The 19377-nt window shown below is 41.5% G+C and overlaps 1 protein-coding gene across 1 annotated transcript in view; it reads right to left on the bottom strand.

The window, feature by feature from the left end:
- Positions 1-116: 116 nt before the first annotated feature.
- Positions 117-19377, bottom strand: part of LOC136874560 (facilitated trehalose transporter Tret1) — a 42108-nt gene continuing 22847 nt past the window's right edge. Inside the window, exons 3-4 of the mRNA XM_068227851.1 lie at positions 7860-8074; positions 117-1320 (exon numbers count right to left, since the gene is read on the bottom strand). Of these exons, the coding sequence (XP_068083952.1) occupies positions 286-1320; positions 7860-8074 (1250 nt within the window). The 3' untranslated portion in view covers positions 117-285. The remainder of the gene's footprint in view (positions 1321-7859; positions 8075-19377) is intronic.

The following is a 19377-nucleotide window of genomic DNA, read 5'->3' as shown; positions in this document are numbered from 1 at the left end:
CCTATGTCAAACATATTTCTAACCTAAGTACTTTGAAAGGTACTAATAATGTAATGACTATTGTCTTTTTATTTTTCTCATTGCATTGTAAATCAAGTTTTATTTGTTTCGTAGCAAGTGGACGTTGTCACACCAAAAGTACCCCCGGCCGTGTCTCAAAAGACTGAGCCCATTCACTTTCTTTTAAAGTAGGCTACTTTACTTTTTCACAACTGGGTTAAGGCAATTTCCAACCGCATGCCAATGCGTTATCCCATTACTTAATTCACAAATGCACTGATTGTCTTAAATACTACTAGATGAGTAAATTTTTGATTTGTGTTTTCTCTCAAAATATTCTTCAATCTGTTCCAAAGACTTCCCTTTAGTTTCTGGGAGCATTACGGCTACAAACACACAGCTGAGAATACACATAGCTGAATAAAACCAGAACGCGCCATCTTTGCCCAGAGCCGCTTTTAAATTGGGATAGGTTTTGAGTACCACAAACATAACAACCATATTGAAAGACCCAGCAGCCGAGCTGAGGAAACTTCTCTGGCGCACAGGAAGTAATTCTCCCATCATGAGGTAAGGGAGCGTGCAGTAACCAATGGAGTATCCAATCATGAAGAGTATAAGGCTGAGTAATGGCAAGAATTTGAGTTGATCTGCTTGGTCTTTCTTCAGGAGATAAAAATATCCCCCAAGTGCAGCCATGGTGAGTGCCATTAGGAACCCTGAGGCTTGAAGCAACGGTTTCCTCCCTGCACGATCCACAACAAACAAGGCTACAATGTTGAACACAAATCGCACCATTCCCACTAGGATAGTGCAGAGGTTTTCATTAATGGAACTTCCAGCTGATCTGAATATATCCACTGTATAAAACACAACGGAATCAATTCCACTGAGCTGCTGGAAGGCCATTAAGAAGAGTGACATGCAGAACGGCAACATTACTGGTCGCCGAAGAAATGCTTCCATAGTTGACTTCTCACCCTCTGAATGTCCAGCTTGATCAGGGAGGACAGTGAAAACAGACGTCTGACGTTGCTCCTTGGGGATCTGGTCAGTTGGATCACGAGGCTGGAGACGGAGCCATTTGATTGCTTTGTCAGCTTCTTCAACACGTCCTCTGTCCATCAGCCAGGCTGGTGACTCAGGTAGTGGTACCAACACGAAGAGCAGTGCCGCAGGGAAGACTGCCGATGCACCAGCCAGCTCCTGCCATGTTAACCAAGTACCCATTATGTAGCTTATTACGATTCCTCCAGACATGAAGAGAGCAGGAAGAGAGCCAAACACACCTCGGATTTGAGGTTGCGAACATTCGTTAACCTGTAATCGAAGACCTTTGATTAGACAAATGAGTGATTAATACTAATTGATTTAACATTATGTTACCACCATCCATCTATTGCTATTTTATTCTCCCTCGTAGGAGTGGGCCAACAGCATTCAGGCCTAGGATACAGAATTATGCTTGTTATCGTACATTTTTGTTGGGATGTTGTACTGTGTTATACGTTTTGTAGATTTACAATACATAAATAAACAAAATAAAAGTGTTAGTTCACACTTAAAAATCGTGACATGACCCTCAAAAGACCATCCAAACGTTCTCCAAATAAAACACGACAAATGGCATGTTCTTTCCCCCTTAATATCAAGCAACTTTTATTTCAGACAGTCCGTTATACAACGCTTAGCTTTTGAGATATTGTACAGTCTCAACTTACGTGGTCCACACTGTATAATAACCTCCACGAACATAATTTATTATACTTTAAATTAAGAATTTTGTATAACTTTGTGAAAATAAACATTAATTTGTAGTGAATAGCTCATACAAAGTAACCTCAAACCTAAATCATTTATTGAAAGTCTGATAAATAGTTATATGAGTTTGAATTGGAGCTTTTCTTCGTGCATTCTGATATTGCGTTCTTCTCAGTATAAATCTGATTGTAATTAGTGGTAAATAGTGGATTTATGTATGATATTGTTTTTTCTGAACATAAACGGACCAAACGCTTAGGCGGGGCAACATTAAGAAGAAGATACTGATATCCTAACATGTCCCTTCGTTTTACAAAATGCCCCAGATAAAAAAAGATAAATAAATAAACTTGAAATAGCGTAAGCCTCCGTGGCTCAGGCGGCAGAGCACCGGCCTCTCACCGCTTGGGTTTCGTGGTTCAAATCCCGGTCACTCCATGTGAGATTTGTGCTGGACAAAGCGGAGACCGAACAGGTTTTTCTCCGGCTACTCCGGTTTTCCCTGTCATCTTTCATTCCAGCAACATTTTCCAATATCATTTCATTTCATATGTCAGTCATTAATCATTGCCCCAGAGGAGTGCAACAGGCTTCGGCAGCCGGTACAATTCCTATCCACGCCACTAGGTGGGGCTTCATTTATTCCATTCCTGACCCAGTCAAATGACTAGAAACAGGCTGTGGATTTTAAAATTTGTAATAGCCTCTGTGACTCAGGTGGCGCGCACCGGTCTCTCACCGCTGTGTTCCGTGGTTCAAATCCCGGTCACTCCATGTGAGATTTATGCTGGACAAAGCGGAGGCTGGACAGGTTTTTTCGGGTACTCGGGTTTTCCCTGTCATCTTTCATTCCAGCAACATTCTCCAATATCATTTCATTGCATATGTCAGTCATTAATCATTGCCCCAGACGAGTGCGACAGGCTTCGGAAGCCGGCACAATTCCTATCCTCGCCGTTAGATGGGGGCTTCATTCATTCCATTTCTGACCCGGTCGCATGACTGGAAACAGGCTGTACATTTTCATCAAATAAATATGCCTTTCAATAAAATGTGTGATGCGATTTTACCTAGCAACCGTGGAGGCTGTGATGTGAAGTATTGATGAATGACCATGGCATACAGATCCACGGTCTGTGCAGCTCTCAATGTACTGTTGCTAGGTAACATCACGTCACATGACACTATTTCGTTACACAAATTATCGGATGACCCCCAGCTATAAGACATATTTATGTGAAAGTTCTTCTTCATAAGAATTCGCCATGAAATTTACAAACCAGTCAAGCATGGCCAATAGAAGACAAAAATGTCTCTGCTGCAGTGGCGTCTTCTTCGACAATAGCGGAGGACAATGATGATGACGTCAAGGAATAATTCTGGGATTCAAATTAATAATCATCATACCTAACATTTGAAGTACGATACTTATCATTGATACATGACATTATTAATTTTAATACTAAATTTTACAATTTTGTGAGAGTAAAACATATTATACACTATACTACAAGTTGTTCTTTATTATCCATAACATTAAGCAAAACCCGTAATCCTTTAAAGGTAAAATGGTCCAAGTGGCTGAGTTAGAAGCAAAAGGGTGCAAATGGTTTTAAGCTTGAACGAAAAAAGTTCTTGTGCCAAGTATAACAATGGTCAATTATTATTGATTAAAAGTCCATATAAAATGCACAACACTTCATAGAATATTTACATTAATAATGATGTGATTATCGTCCATCAGAATTTACAGTAGTATCCAAACTTTGTAGCTCTTTTTCCCAGAATTATAATTTTGGCACTTATACTCTTTTGCTTCTAAACCCCTCGATTGTGCTGTTTGTTGTCAAGATGCTGTAACTGATCGGTCATGCCGGAAGTGGTTCTAAAAACATAAATCTTTAAAGTCTTTAAGTCTTTAAAAAGACAAAATTCATACTGCCAGACCGACGATTACTTACGTAGGAAGACTGAAGAAGTTACCTTAGAACTACCTGATGTTTTCGACGAAGGGATGGGATTAGCAGAAGGACTGAAAATATCACCTCCTAATGTGGGAAAACATCTGAAGGGGCTTGGTTTCGTTCTTTGCTGCGATATTTGGATATCATATGAACTGACAGGCCCCGATATACAAATGGGCGGACTGGGCATTTGCCCAGGGCGCCAGTTTTTGAGGGGCGGCGACCGGCGGATCGAGTAATTATGGACTGCGTGAATTATGTCTTAAATTCACTACATTCAAATTACTTTTACATTCCACAAATTATTCCAATTATTTTATTAGACTATATAAAACACTTTAAACTATTCTAACTTTAAAACCTGAATTTAATCTATATATTTAAATTTTATAAAGAAAATGTATCTTATTTCTAAAATTGTTTACTTACATACAAACTATCAGACTGAACCAACGGCTTTTTAAATAAAAATAAAAACAGCCTCATTGTTATTTGGCTGTTATCTTTATTTGGTTTGATAAGTTTAATTATGAGAACTGTATTTGCATAATGTGCTGTTTTAAAACTCATAATCTTGAAAACTGTAATATTTAATTTGTAAACAATTATTTTTAGAGGAACAGGAAAACGAGCAGAGGGGCGGGCGGCTAAATATTGTTTGCCCAGGGCGCTAACTACTTGAAATCGGGGCCTGAACTGAGTGAACAGATTGTTATCCGATGTGTTCCGCATTGTTCGCAACGTAGCATGGAAAATCTAGGTGAACTACTTAGAAAGTTTACTGTAAAGATTGCTGTACTCTCTGAGAATGAACAATATGTAGCACCAGAGGGGTCTCTTTCCGCATCGCGCTCACTTGTTTCTCTCCCTGTCCGCCTTCTGCGTGATGTCATGTGATATGAGACAGCGGTCGCCCGTCCTGTTGACACGTATTACCACTACAGTCTAAAATGGTCATAACTCCTGAACCATTCATGCAAATAATGTCCTGACAAGGTTATTGTAATCCTTATAAAATACTGGAGGAGGTCAAACAATTTATTTTGATGAGGAACTCGAGGATAATATCGAAATATTTATTTAATTTTAAGGAGTTATATTTTTTACTGCGGACTGCGGCTTCTAGAGGGCAGCCGGTTGGAAATAGGTATGTGTCATCGCGGACTTTTTTGTAGAGGATTCTATGCTCTACATTTCGTACGCTTACACTTGGGGTCTATCGTTGATGGTTCACGCAGCGTAAGCCAAGATAGCAAGTGACCGACCGACATTTTTGTCTCTTTCTACGTATTTACTGTATATCGGATCACATATACATAATAATTTTATAGTGGTTCACTACGTGAACAGTGTTCGTGTTGTCAGTATCTGAAGTAGAACCACTGTACTGATTAAAATGCAGCCGACATATTATGGAAACGTGTGTGGTGCTATAAATTGTCGGCACGTTAAAGAACTCCCGTGGGACAAAATTACGGCACCTCGAGTCTCAGAAAACCGTAAATGTTGTTAGTGAGACGTAACACAAATAACATTATTATTATTTCGCATATTATAAAGACAATAACGACAACAACCATCATAGCCAGTTAGTTTGCTACTGTGATGGCATAACAATACTTCCTCGTCAGCAATGCTTGGCTATTGAAACACTTTGTAATAAACTCTTGAATATGTCCATTATTACAGCTCGTAATTGCATTTTAATGCAAAGAGTAAGGAGCTAGTACTGAGAAAATATGCCAATAAGAAGGCTAAGCTTTGGGCTGGTTCATCAAGTAATGAGTGAATGAAAATCATATTTTCTATAATTATTGTTATGTGCTAATAGCCGGGCTGAGTAGCAACTCAAATGGTATTAATAGATTGCTGGCCTTCTTAGCCCAACTTGGCAGGTTTGATCCTGTCTCAGTCCGGTGGTGAAGGTGCTCAAAAACATAGTTAGTGGGACGTAAAATCCAATACCATTAACATTATTATGTGCTAATAACTTATATTTCTGAATATATTTCGAAGCTCGTGAAATAATACAGTATCCGTGATCCGATATACAGTAAATACGAAGAAAGAGATAAAAATGTCGTGCGAGAAGAGACCTGTTACTGGATCTCGGTTATTTCAAAAGGGGGCCTTACACATCCCAGTCATGAGTGGTTAAAAAATATAGCCCAGTTCGAAATTTCATTTGGTGTGTTTCACGGTAAGACTGTATACAGATCCAAAGACGTGAAAACTCTTATTTCTATTATTAAGTCAAAATTTCCAGTATTCCATGACAAAATAATTTGTCTCTACGTAAGTCCCAGGACATTTATTAGGATATGGCATTTTAATGCAAAGAGTAAGGAGCTAGCACTGAGAAAATATGCCAATAAGAAGGCTAAGCTTTGGGGTGGTTCATCAAGTAATTAAGTCTCCTGACACGTACGTTTTACTAATTTAATATAATTCCATAAAGATGTCGATATGATGCATATTTTCTTATGCCATTTTATCTAAATATTTACTTCATCAGGAAATAAATTAATTATTTTGAGTTGCATGGCAATATTTTATTTCTTATCGTAATAAATGTCATGTATTTGATTGTTGATGTTCTACCTACTCAGCATGTGACGAAATTTAACGCATTTTCATGTTTTTAAATCTATTGGAAGTGCCGTTACTTATCGAATCGGACTAAACCAGACTATTATTTGATGAAAGATTGAGAAGATGTTTCACAGGCATGAGAACTCACAGGCTTGCTGTACTGGTACCTTACTCGCTATCGTTCATACCGCGTGACGCCAGAGCGCTCCAGCCAATGGAAGCTTCAACCGCCGGAGTAGCCTACCTTATATTCTTGTTACCTTGATGTAGCACAAGGATTTTATGGCTGTTTCCTCGTTTTACATCCTACGCTTGGTAAACCTATAGCACCTTACGCTCCATTTTTATCTGCTACAGTAAGTTTCTCTCATCGTTTGGCCGGTAGGCGTGCCCGGCTTGTCTGCCTGCCGTTGGCTCACCAGTCACCGCTCCGCTGCAGAGCAACAAGGGCAGCACTTCGCTCAGTATGCTGGGTATTCAGCCTGAAGGCTGGTTTGATCCTCCACAGCTATGCCAACAGCTGTTATAGATGGTCTAGGCATCACTGAAGAGGCGTACTAGGGAAATGAGGAGTGAGGTAGTTTCCCGTTGCAATTAAGAAAATAAGAGTTAAGAATAATAATAACTACAGTTACCTTGTATGGTTTCAGTTTTAAAATTTTCGTAGCCCACCATGCTGAGCTCTTCGAAACCCCGGCTTCTTCTTCAAGTCATCTTAGAGATTTTCTAATCTTTCCGCGGTTTCATTTACATTTTTCTCGTTAGGTACACGTTTTTTAACACTTCATTTCTTATCGAGTAAAGAACCACTTCCTCTCAATTTGTTTACGAGTTTCCGCACGGTCTCTCTGTTTGGAGGGCGTACACCTGGAAGGTTTGTTACAAATCACCTAACGACTTTCCTGTAAGACTCTGTTTTCACATAATTATTACCGAGCTCGATAGGTGCAGTCGCTTAAGTGCGGCCAGTATCCAGTAATCGGAAGATCGTGGGTTCGAGCCCCACTGTCGGCAGCCCTGAAGATGGTTTTCGGTGGTTTCCCATTTTCACACCAGGCAAATGCCGGGGCTGTACCTTAATTAAGGCCACGGCCGCATCCTTCCAGTTCCTAGGCATTTCCCATCCGATCGTCGCCATAAGACCTATCTGTGTCGGTGCGACGTAAAGCAAATAGCAAAAAAAAAAAAAAAAATTATCGTACATAAATACTTTTACCTCTACCTTGTACACATCTAAAGACATTTTTAGAATTATACCTCGAAGTGACACTTCACAACTCGAGAACAGTTGGAGGGACAGATCAACACAATACAGGTTATAAGCACGGACCTGAACTGCGAAGTGCGGACATTCCCATGCTCTCGCTGCGTTGTGTAAAGGGAAATGATGAGACAACGAGAGCAGATAAGCTGGGCGCGCCTGCCGGCCAAGCGATGAGAGAAACTCACTGTAAGTCCTGCATTTGTGCGAACATGTTTTGCTATGAAGTATGTTCCGAGCTCTAACCATTCTTATGTGAAGGATACAATATTTGTACTTACATAAACCTGAGCAGATGGAATGATTATACCAGTGCAGAAACCAATGACGCTCCTTCCCACCAATAGCATCTCACTGTTATAAGCGAAGGTGATGAGCAGCCAACCAGCTACTGCAAGAGGAGAGCTTATCATGAGAGTCTTTCTGCGACCAATTCGTTGAAGGAACGGGCTGGCACACAGACTACCAAAGAGAGCTCCCAGGGCTGGAATGGCGACTGAAAAATATAAAACACAAAGTTCTAGCTCTCAGGCAAGCAATTGAGTGTTCAAACGCCCTAGGGATATGAAGTACGAATTTTAGGTAAATAAATGGTTCATGGTGTGGGTTATGTAGTCACGTCTTAGTTTGTGAACCATGGGCAACGGCTGAGTGGCCAAGTAAGTGGTCCTGAGAGTCGGGATACCAGTTGCTGTGGAATGGGAGTGGGCATCTCGGACATATTCTGAGTCATGGCCCTCCTTGTGCTCAGGCGGCTAGGTCTATACAATCCACCGGTGGTCCACAACCCGTTAGAGGAGAGATCCTCACTTGGACTATGGGCAAGTAGGGTAGCATCCTGCTTCATGAATTTACCGAGCTCAGAACATTTTAAGCAAGCCTCGGACCTATGGTAGTAACGGAGTCCCACTCCCATTTGACAGGCGAGCGACTCCTTGGAAACAACTTGGCCAACGAAATGGAATTCGATGGGGAGTTATCAATATTAATGGGGCTTATGGAAGAAAGAAAGTAGAACTGGCTGAGTAAGCAAAGAGGATGCATCTGGATGTGCTAGGAGTAAGTGATATTTGGGTAAGGGGAGATAACGAGGAAGAGATAGGAGATTATAAAGTGTACTTGACGGGTGTTAGAAAGGGAAGGGCATTTATTTAGCGTTTGGCTGTACATATCAATATTAGTCAGAAAAAAAAACATTTTTACATTTTTTACAGTTTGACTTTCAAGTTGTTAATAAAGTCTATTACAGCTGGACCTGCTTCCACAAAGTCACTGAAGTTGCCACTATAGGAATATGTCGGGCAGTCATTCACTATGTGCCGTATGGTCTGTCTGGGAGGACCACAACTGCATTTTGGCGAAGGTATATGTCCCCACTTGTAGAGAAGATCTGCACATCTGCCATGGTTTGTTCTTATCCTGTTCAGTGTTGACCATGTTTCCCGGGGTAGGTGAAAGCCACTTGGTGGTGTTGTGATGTCTTGCAGCTGACATGGAATGTTTTTTACTAATTCATCCTTCCAGGTTTGTAAGAGGTTGAAATTATTGTTCACCAGGTGTCTCGCTGTCCGGATGGAGGGGTTCCGCGAACGTAAACGCCTGGCTTCAGCAGCAATGATGTCCTGGTGTATTGGTAGCTGGTCGTTTGCATTTATCTTCTTATACTCCCGGAGTAAGGTGTGTTTTCGTTCCGCTGGTGGAATGTGACTCAGTGCTGGTAACCAGAATGTAGGTGTTGATTTTACTGTGCCAGATACAATTCTCATTGCCTGATTCAATTGGGCATCGACAAGTTTGGTATAGCTGCTATTGAGCCACATTGAAGAACAGTACTCAGCTGTTGAGTAGACCAGACTGAGGGCGGTGGTGCGTAAATTGTCAGCGGACGAACCCCATGTAGTGCCACACAGTTTCTGAAGTATGTTGTTTCTAGACTTCAGTTTTTCAGCAGTTTTCTTCAGGTGTTTCTTGAAGGAGAGGGTTCTATCTAATGTGATTCCCAGATAGTTTGCTTCATTGGTGTGGGTCAAGCGATTTTTACCCAGGTATACTTCTAGTTCACGATTAGCTAGCTTATTGCATAAGTGGAAACATGTCACTGTAGTTTTGTTTGGATTTGGCTTCAGCCTCCATTTTCGGAAGTATTCTTCAAGAGTGCATAAATCAGTAGTTAGGGTACGTTCTGTGTTTTCGATCTGTCTATCCTGAATAGCAATTGCCCAGTCATCTGTATAACCAAACTTTCTTGATATGGTTGCAGGCATGTCAGAGATATAGAGGCTGAAGAGAAGTGGGGCCAAGACAGAGCCTTGAGGCAGCCCATTGTCAAGTATCTTCTTATTACTGATGGTGTTTCCCAAAATTACTTGGAATCTGCGATTTGTTAACATGTTATCCACAAGTCTGGCTATTTATCTACAAGGTATTGTGCGTAGGAGTTTATAGATCATGCCATGCCTCCAGACAGTGTCGTAAGCAGATGTCAGATCAATGAATGCAACTGATGTCTTAAGTCTTTTCTGGAATCCGGCTTCAATGTGGGTGGTCAGTGATAGTACTTGATCGACACAGCTGCGATTTGGTCGAAATCCAGCTTGTTCCAAAGGTACTTGTTCAAGAATTATAGAGCTTATCCTGTTGTACAGAAGTCTTTCCAGTAGCTTATACACTGTGCTGAGTAGTGCAATAGGTCTGTAACTTTGAGGTAAGTCATTTGGTTTGCCTGGTTTCAATATGGCGATAACCTTTGTTCTTTTAAGTGCAGGATATCAGAGAGAAAGCGTGCAAGCCATGCTTTTGCATATTTTCCACAATGAAGCAGGAATTCTGGGTGGATACCATCAAAGCCTGGAGATTTACCCTTTTTAACATCTTTTAGTGCCTTTGAGATGTCCTCTGATGTGAATGGACAAGATACTTCATTATCCTCCTGACACTTTGCTTTTAAGACTTGGAGCTCTCGTTTAATCTTGGTGGTGTAATCTCTTTGCTTGGGTGCTTTTGATGTTGACACCATGTGTGAGGCTATAGTATCTGGACTGATGGTGCTGTTATCACGTGATATTTTGTTTCCACCTCCCAGTTTTCGAAGAAGGGACCATTCTTTCCTGCTTGAGTGTTTGAAGTTGATATTCTCGACGGTTTCAATCCATTTCTGTCTTCTTGAGGCATCAAGGCTGTGCAGTAGTTCATTTGATATTTCATGGTCACCAGTTGTGAGGAACTCTTCATATAATTTTTCGCTGACTTCATTCCATCCGGGAATATACTCCTTCCTAAAACCTCTAGGAATAAACGTTTCTGCTATACTGGTCACTGCGCCCACAAATCTCTCATAATTTTCACTAACAGGTGGAATCCAACCCAGACATTTGTCAAGGTTCTCAGAAAATTCAGGCCAGTTTGCCTTTTGGAAATTCCATCGCGGTCGTGGAGTAGAAGTGATAATGGGCACTTTCACACTTGTTTCAATAATGACTGGTCTGTGTTGACTGTGAGGAAAGGCACGTAGGACTTTGCGTGATGTTGGTAGGGGCAGACAGTTATCATCCGTTGATACAAAGCATAAATCAGGGTTGTAGTCCCGTTTCCATGAAGCTGATCTAAAAGTAGACAAATCTTTCGCATCAAAAATAAGGTGCATGTGATGTGCGTCGGCCCAGGTGACCAGAGCTTCGCCATTGTCGTCATTAACACTATATTTCCATTCGGTGTGATGACTATTGAAATCACCAAGATAAACAGATGGATGTGGGTAAATTGGGACTACATAAGGAGGCCACTGAACGGCAAGTGGTTTGTAAACATTTATGATTTTTGTCCCACTTACATCTATGACAACGGTGTGGATGTCGTCATTGGTGTTAGTAGAAATCAGATAGGCATTCTCTATAGTATTGTGAACATATGTAGCTATACCATACATCTTGTGATATGTTGCCCCTATGAGATCATATCCTGGAATATTTCCTCTTGAGTTTAGTTGGCCTATATCTTCTGTGTGCGATTCTTGAATGGCAATTACGTCAATGTTGTTTTCTAGAGCAATTTTAGATAAGTATTCTCCCTTTGCTCTGCTTATGCCTTCCACATTGATCTGTAACATATGGATACCAGGTACAATTCTTCTGAAGTGTGAGTCCTTAGAAGGACTGTTTGTGTTAGATTTCCTCATGGTATTGATATGTAAATTGGCCAGGAGATCGCTAAGATTGTTTGGCCGCCAAAAGGCTGTTGCTCGCTTAGCACCACCCAGGGGACACGTGTAGGGTATCTTCGGGTTAAACCTACGGACGTGAGCAACACTGGTCCCCCAGTGAAGGGCAGAGTCGGGGGTAGGGCTCTTTATCAGGAATACCATTGCAAGCAACATAATTTCTGTTAGACACGTAAATGAGCGAATGATGTGAGTAGATTTGTCAGTTGGAGGAATTAAGACTAGAATTGTGTCCGTGTATTCACCATGTGAGGGTGCAGATGAGGATGAAGGTGACAGGTTTCATGAAGAATTGAGTGACATCGTGGTCAGGGTCAACAGCAAGGATAGAATAGTGCTAATGGGCGATTTCAATGCGAGAGTTTGGAATAGAACTGAAGGATACGAAAGGGTGATCGGTAAATGTGGGGAAGATATGGAAGCTAATGGGAATGGGAAGCGTTTGCTGTACTTCCGTGCTAGTATGGGTTTAGCAGTTACGAATACATTCTTCAAGCATTAGGCTGTTCACCGCTACACCTGGGAGGCTAGGGGTACCCCATCCATAATAGACTATATATAAATCGACTTCGAATTTAGGAAATCTGTTAGGAATGTACGAGTTTTTCGGGGATTTTTCGATGACACAGACCACTATCTGATCTGTAGTGAACTAAGTATCTCTAGGCCTAGGGTAGAGAAAGTGAAATCTGTCTGCAAACGAATAAGGATAGAAAATCTCCAGGACGAGGAAATTAAACAGAAGTACATGGATATGATTAGTGAGAAGTTTAGAACAGTAGACAGTAAGCAGGTTCAGGATATAGAAAGTGAATGGGTGGCATACAGGGATGCTGTAGTAGAAACAGCAAGGGAATGCCTAGGAACAACTGTGTGTAAAGATGGGAAAAGTCGAACATCTTGGTGGAATGATGAAGTGAGAGCAGCTTGTAAACGTAAAAAGAAGGCTGATCAGAAATGGTTCCAAACAAGGGCCGAGGCAGACAAGGATTTGTACGTAGATGAAAGAAACAGAGCGAAACAAATAGTTGTTGAATCCAAAAGGAAGTCGGGGGAAGATTTTGGCAATAACCTGGAAAGGATAGGTCAAGCAGCAGGGAAACCTTTCTGGACAGTAATAAAGAATCTTAGGAAGGGAGGGAAAAAGGAAATGAACAGTGTTTTGAGTAATTCAGGTGAACTCATAATAGATCCCAGGGAATCACTGGAGAGGTGGAGGGAATATTTTGAACATCTTCTCAATGTAAAAGGAAATCATCCTGGTGGTGTTGGGAACAGCCAAGCACATGGGGAGGAGGAAAATGATGTTGGTGAAATTACGCTTGAGGAAATGGAAAGGATGGTAAATAAACTCCATTGAAATAAAGCAGCAAGAATAGATGAAATTAGACCTGAAATGTGAAGTATAGTGGGAAGGAAGGGTTGAAATGGCTTCATAGATTAGTAAGATTAGCATGGCGTGTTGGTAAGGTATATTCAGGTTGGACAAAAGCACTAATTGCACCTATCTATAAGCAAGGGAACAGGAAGGATTGCAACAACTATCGAGGTATCTCATTGATTAGTATACCAGGCAAAATATTCACTGGCATCTTGGAAGGGAGGGTGCGATCACTGGTTGAGAAGGAGTTGGATGAAAACCAGTGTGGTTTCAGACCACAGAGAGGCTGTCAAGATCAGATTTTCAGTATGCGCCAGGTAATTGAAAAATGCTACGAGAGGAATAGGCAGCTGTGTTTATGTTTCGTAGATCTAGAGAAAGCATATGATAGGGTACCGAGGGAAAAGATGTTCGCCATACTGGGGGACTATGGAATTAAAGGTAGATTATTAAAATCAATCAAAGGCATTTATGTTGACAATTGGGCTTCAGTGAGAATTGATGGTAGAATGAGTTCTTGGTTCAGGGTACTTACAGGGGTTAGACAAGGCTGCAATCATTCACCTTTGCTGTTCGTAGTTTAAATGGATCATCTGTTGAAAGGTATAAAATGGCAGGGAGGGATTCCGTTAGGTGGAGATGTAGCAGTCTGGCCTATGGTGACGACTTAGTCTTAATGGCAGATTGTGCCGAAAGCCTGCAGTCTAATATCTTGGAACTTGAAAATAGGTGCAATGAGTATGGTATGAAAATTAGCCTTTTGAAGACTAAATTGATGTCAGTAGGTAAGAAATTCAACAGAACTGAATGTCAGCTTGGTGATTTAAAGCTAGAACAGGTCGATAATTTCAAGTATTCAGGTTGTGTGTTCTCCCAGGATGGTAATATTGTAAGTGAGATTGAATCAAGGTGTCGTAAAGTTAATGCAGCGAGTTCGCAGTAGCTATCATCAGTATTCTGTAAGAAGGAAGTCAGCTCCCAGACGAAACTATCTTTACATCGGTCTGTTTTCAGACCAACTTTGCTTTACGGGAGCGAAAGCAGGGTGGACTCGGGATATCTTATTCATAAGTTAGAAGTAACGGACATGAAAGGAGCAAGAATGATTGCTGGCACAAACAGGTGGGAACAATGGCAGGAGGGAACTCGGAATTTTGAGATAAAGGCTAATTTAGGAATGTTCTCGACGGATGAAGCTGTACGCATAAACCGGCTTCGGTGTTGGGGTCATGTGAGGCGAATGGAGGAGGATAGGTTACCTCGGAGAGTAATGGACTCTGTTATGGAGGGTAAGAGAAGTAGAGGTAGACCAAGACGACGATGGTTAGACTCAGTTTCCAACGATTTAAGAGGTAGAGAACTAAATGAGGCCACAACACTAGTTGCAAATCGAGGATTGTGGCGACGTTTAGTAAATTCTCAGAGGCTTGCAGACTGAACGCTGAAAGGCATAACAGTCTATAATGATAATGTATGTAATGTATGTATGTACAGTGGTGGTCAAAATAATAGAGCCACCTGGCAGAGGTTTGGAATAAAGTACAAATTTATTACTAAACATGTTTGTACTATGATGGAAACAAAATTTTTCGTTGTACAGGACCCATTACAACAGAGCCACATTGTACCACAGTCAGTTATATAGATAACACAACTCAAACTAATCAATAATATTCAAAAGAATACCAGACCACAGGGTCAAAAAAATAGAGCCAATTGACACAAATATTTTGTACTTGATCGCAGTCTTACGAAATTTACAGGAAAAGTTGTTTTTGCATAGGAGTGAATTAGTACTCCGTGGGGTAACCCGTATTTTTGACGATTGCCCTGCACCTCTTACCCACAGAGTCGGCTAAACGCCTGCATTCGTCGCTGCTGATCGCATACCAGGCTCTCTGGATTTCTTCCCAAAGTTTATCTAAAGATGTAGCTTTTGAGCGGTCAATTTTCTTGTCTACGATCTCCCATGAGTTCTCAATGGGTGATGCGTCAGGGGACTGAGGTGGCCACTCTAATACTTCGATATGGTGGTCTTGAAAAAACTGCCTTATGATCCTTGCAGTATGCTTTGGATCGTTATCGTGCTGAAATTTCCATTTCAGCGGCATTTCCTCTTCAGCATAAGGCAGCATAACATTTGCCAAGATGTCTTTGTACATTTCTGCGTTCATTATACCATTGATACGGTGTATTGGGCCAATGCCGTACCATGCAAAGCATTCCCATACCGTAACACTTCCGCCGCCGTATTTCACAGTTTTTAAAGTGTACTTGGGATTAAATTCCTGCTTTGGTGGGTGGCGCTCATAGACTTTTCCGTCTGAGGCAAATCTATTATACTTGGATACATCGGACCAAAGGATGTTCCTCCACCAAATGTTAGGTGTTTGTTCATTTCTCCGGGCGGAGGCCAACCTTTTCCGAACATTAGCTTTTGAAACATGTGGCTTCTGTCTCGCAATGCGCCCATTCAATTTTGCGGATCTCAGTCGTCTTTGAATCGTTTAGGTTGATGGTTGAACATCATTTTTGTCGCTAAACAAAATGGCTTTCAGTCGTGGTGTTGACAAAAATGGGTCTTTCTTTACTTCCCTAGTGATGAGTCTGTCTACGCGAGGAGAAGTTACACGAGGTCGCCCCCTGTTCTCCAACTGCGGCTTTGTTTGTTTTGCCAGTCTAATGGTGTTCTGGACTCGTTTTCGCGAACCGTGTAAATCTTTGGCTGTTTGATTCATGGACATCCCACTTTTGAACATCCGGAACATTACTATACGCTCATCATCACTCGTATGCTTTGCTCTGCCCATCTAGAAGAATATAAATAAAACCAAACGTCAATTTACATACAAAATAATATTGAGTGGAGATTTGTTGACAAATAATATCGCTAGCCTCCAAAAGAACTGCAAAAAATCAATTTGAACGGGACTTCTGTAAAACGGCTCTATTATTTTGACCCATAAGATTCTTACCTTGATGCCTCTTTTCGCACGTCTAGCTCAAACGCTTCGTTTCGCACGACTACAGATAGCAGCGACGTCTTCCCTGATGTTATCTAAAAGGGACTGACAACACGGCACTCGTGGAGATTTTGCGAACTAATAGATATCCTAGTTCTTAATCCCCTCAATAGAGGTGGCTCTATTATTTTGACCGCCACTGTATATATGTATGTATGTAAAATATAATAAAGTATGAGAATATATTCCTAAAATTACAATACTCTTCTTAATTATCGTTATTCGGCCGATTCGATTACCAGTTTGCCTTTTTCTACCACTACGAGTGCTAATGTGAGTCAATGCATTGTTTCACTTAAGCCCTTATAACTACATTCCGCATGGACATTTTTCAAAAAATGCAAGAACGCCTGAGGGAATTGAACCAAGGAACAAATTACAGAAATAATTATGTAAATAAGTTAATTTGGCTAGGATTTGAATAAAAAAGGAGACGAATAAAGAAACAAGCCATTTCAGGCTGTTTTTCCAAAACTGCATTTAGGCCGGAAGTGACTTTCGAAATTGTTTTAAAATTTGGTAAACCTACCCAAGACTCACAATTTGAATCCTTTATGGTCCCTTTAGTCCTTCACATTTCGGCACAATGGAGGAAATTGCTTAATTTTTACTTTTTTATAGTATGGAGACCTCCTAATTTATCTGCTCAAATTTTTTTCGACATTAATCGCTGCATTTTTGGGTTCAGGGTAGACTTGTCAAATTCTCAGGTGATCAGAGAGAGAGAGAGAGAGAGAGAGAGAGAGAGAGAGAGGGAGAGAGAGAGAGAGAGAGAGAGAGAGAGAGAGAGAGAGAGAGAGAGATTTAATAAGTGTCCCTGGACGTGCACATTCGCCAGATATTCACAGTCTTTTTTCCACTGTCTGACGGGGGACGCGCTACGGACGGACGACCTGATTTGGTCAGGCAGTCAGGTGGATTTGGTCAGATCAGGCGTTAAATATGGTTCTGTATAGTTGTGTTGTCCGACGAAGCTCTCGTCGGGTAGTGAACTGAAGTCAGGTGGCCACGGCATTCGAACGCCTGATCACCTTACCAAATCAGATCGTCTGGAGCGTTGTCAGTCGGTTCGGATCATCATCAGAGTCCAATTCATATGACTCCATTTCTCTGCCCACATTTTTCTTTCTCTGTTTTCTCATGTTAATTAACGATACTACAAGCGCGATCCCAAACTTCTGGCGTTTCGATAAAACGAGAGGAACGATGTGTGTGTTCTCTTCAGGAGCCAAAGCCGACTGATGAGGTCCGGCGCTTAGCCGGGAACACCTGATTTGATCAGGCTGACTGTCGGGCCGAGAGATCAGGTCGTCTGTATGGCCTTTATTCACGATGCCAGTTTGAAAAGTTGAGCGAGACATTATAAAATGTGAACCGTGCACAGTACAGTCGAGTTGCGCATACATACACGAATTGCAGGGAAAGAATCCCCACATCCATTAATAAGAACGCCTCATGAAGATTTACAAGGCCACTGCGAAGAGGGTGATCCATTTCTCGAGGGTTCGGTTGCGGGTGACGAGTCTACTTTGAGAGTACGTAGCGAATAAATAAATAAATACTCGTATATAAATCATCACTAATCTGCTTTAGGGCTGCCGCGTAGGTGGCAAATTCTCCATCAAACTTCGAACATTTCTCTTTATATCACACGCTTTAACTGATTTAAGTGAAATAAAAATTATTTTATTTAGAATATCGTGAACTAATGATATAAACTACGGTTAAAATATTATAACTTTTTATCATCGTTATATATTATTTAATCAATTTACTCTCCAGGGTTCGTTTTTCTCCCGGACTCAGTGAGGGATACCACTTCTACCACCTCAAGGGCAATGTTCTGAAGCGTGAGACATATGGTTGGGGATACAAAATATATATATATATATATATATATATATATATATATATATATATATATATATATATATATAGAGAGAGAGAGAGAGAGAGAGAGAACCCAACACGGTTAAAGTGTTATAATTTTATATCATTATTATTTGAACCGTTTGCCTTCCAGCGTTGGTTTTCTTCCCGAATTCAACGAAGGATCACACTTCTGCTGTCTCAAGTGCAGTGTTCTGGAGTGTGAGACATTTGGTGGGTTATAACTGGGGAGGAGGACCAGTACCTTTCCCAGGCGGCCTCGCCTGCCGCGCTGAACAAGGGATAGGCAAGGAAGAGGGAAGGTAGCGGCCGTGGTCTTAAGGTAGGTACCATCACGGCATTTGCTTGAGAAGTGCGAATCCACGGAAAACCACTTTAAGGATGACTGAGGTGAGAATCGAACCTACTCAGACGACCTCCCGAGGCTGAGAGGACCCGTTCCAGTCCCCGTACCACTTTCAACATTTCGTAGCAAAGCCGGGAATCGTATTCGGGCCTCCGGGGGTGGCACTTAATCACACTAACCACTACGCCACAGAGGTGGACTGTAACTTTACAACGCTACAAAATAAAAATCGACGCTTGAGGCATATGGCGAATTTAAACATAAACGACAAATGGAAGAAGAGAAGCGCGTGGCGAGTCCATAAATGTGCTACTTACCCGTGCCCAATGAAACAGATACTGCAGGAAGAGGAAGAAACGTAAACTCGAAGACCGAAGCCGTAACTGGGAGTGGGTGACATACGCCCCACAGCAAAGTGTCTGTCGCTACTTGACTCCCATGCGGATCTGCCACAAAATGTGAAAAGTGGTACGAGGGGTGGAACGGGGTCCACTCATCCTCTGGAGGTCAACTGAGTAGAGTGGGGTTCGATTCCCACCTCAGCCATCCTCGAAGTGGTTTTCCGTGGTTTCCCCACTTCTCCTCCAGGCCAATGCTGGTATGGTACCTAACTTAAGGCCACGGCCGCTTCCTTCCCTCTTCTTTGTTTAACCCTTCCCATCTTTCAATCCTCCCATCCCCCCATATGGACCCTGTTCACCATAGCAGGTGAGGCCACCTGGGCGAGGTGCAGGTCGTTCTTCCCAGTTATATCCCCCACCCAATGTCTCACGCTCCAGGGCTACATAGTTTAAACAAATAGTTTAAATAGTTTATTGCTTTCACCATCAAGTACAGGAAATGTGCACTTGCTATTGTCAGTATTAACACAAATAATCTATAGACAACATCTCAGCCATAATGCCTGAGTCATTAGAAAAATTAATTTAACTACCTACAGTAT

The sequence above is a fragment of the Anabrus simplex genome, chromosome 5 (assembly GCF_040414725.1).
Source record: "Anabrus simplex isolate iqAnaSimp1 chromosome 5, ASM4041472v1, whole genome shotgun sequence".
NCBI lineage: Eukaryota > Metazoa > Arthropoda > Insecta > Orthoptera > Tettigoniidae > Anabrus > Anabrus simplex.
The sequence above is the reverse complement of the archived record's forward strand: the minus strand, read 5'-3'. Positions and strand labels throughout refer to the sequence as shown.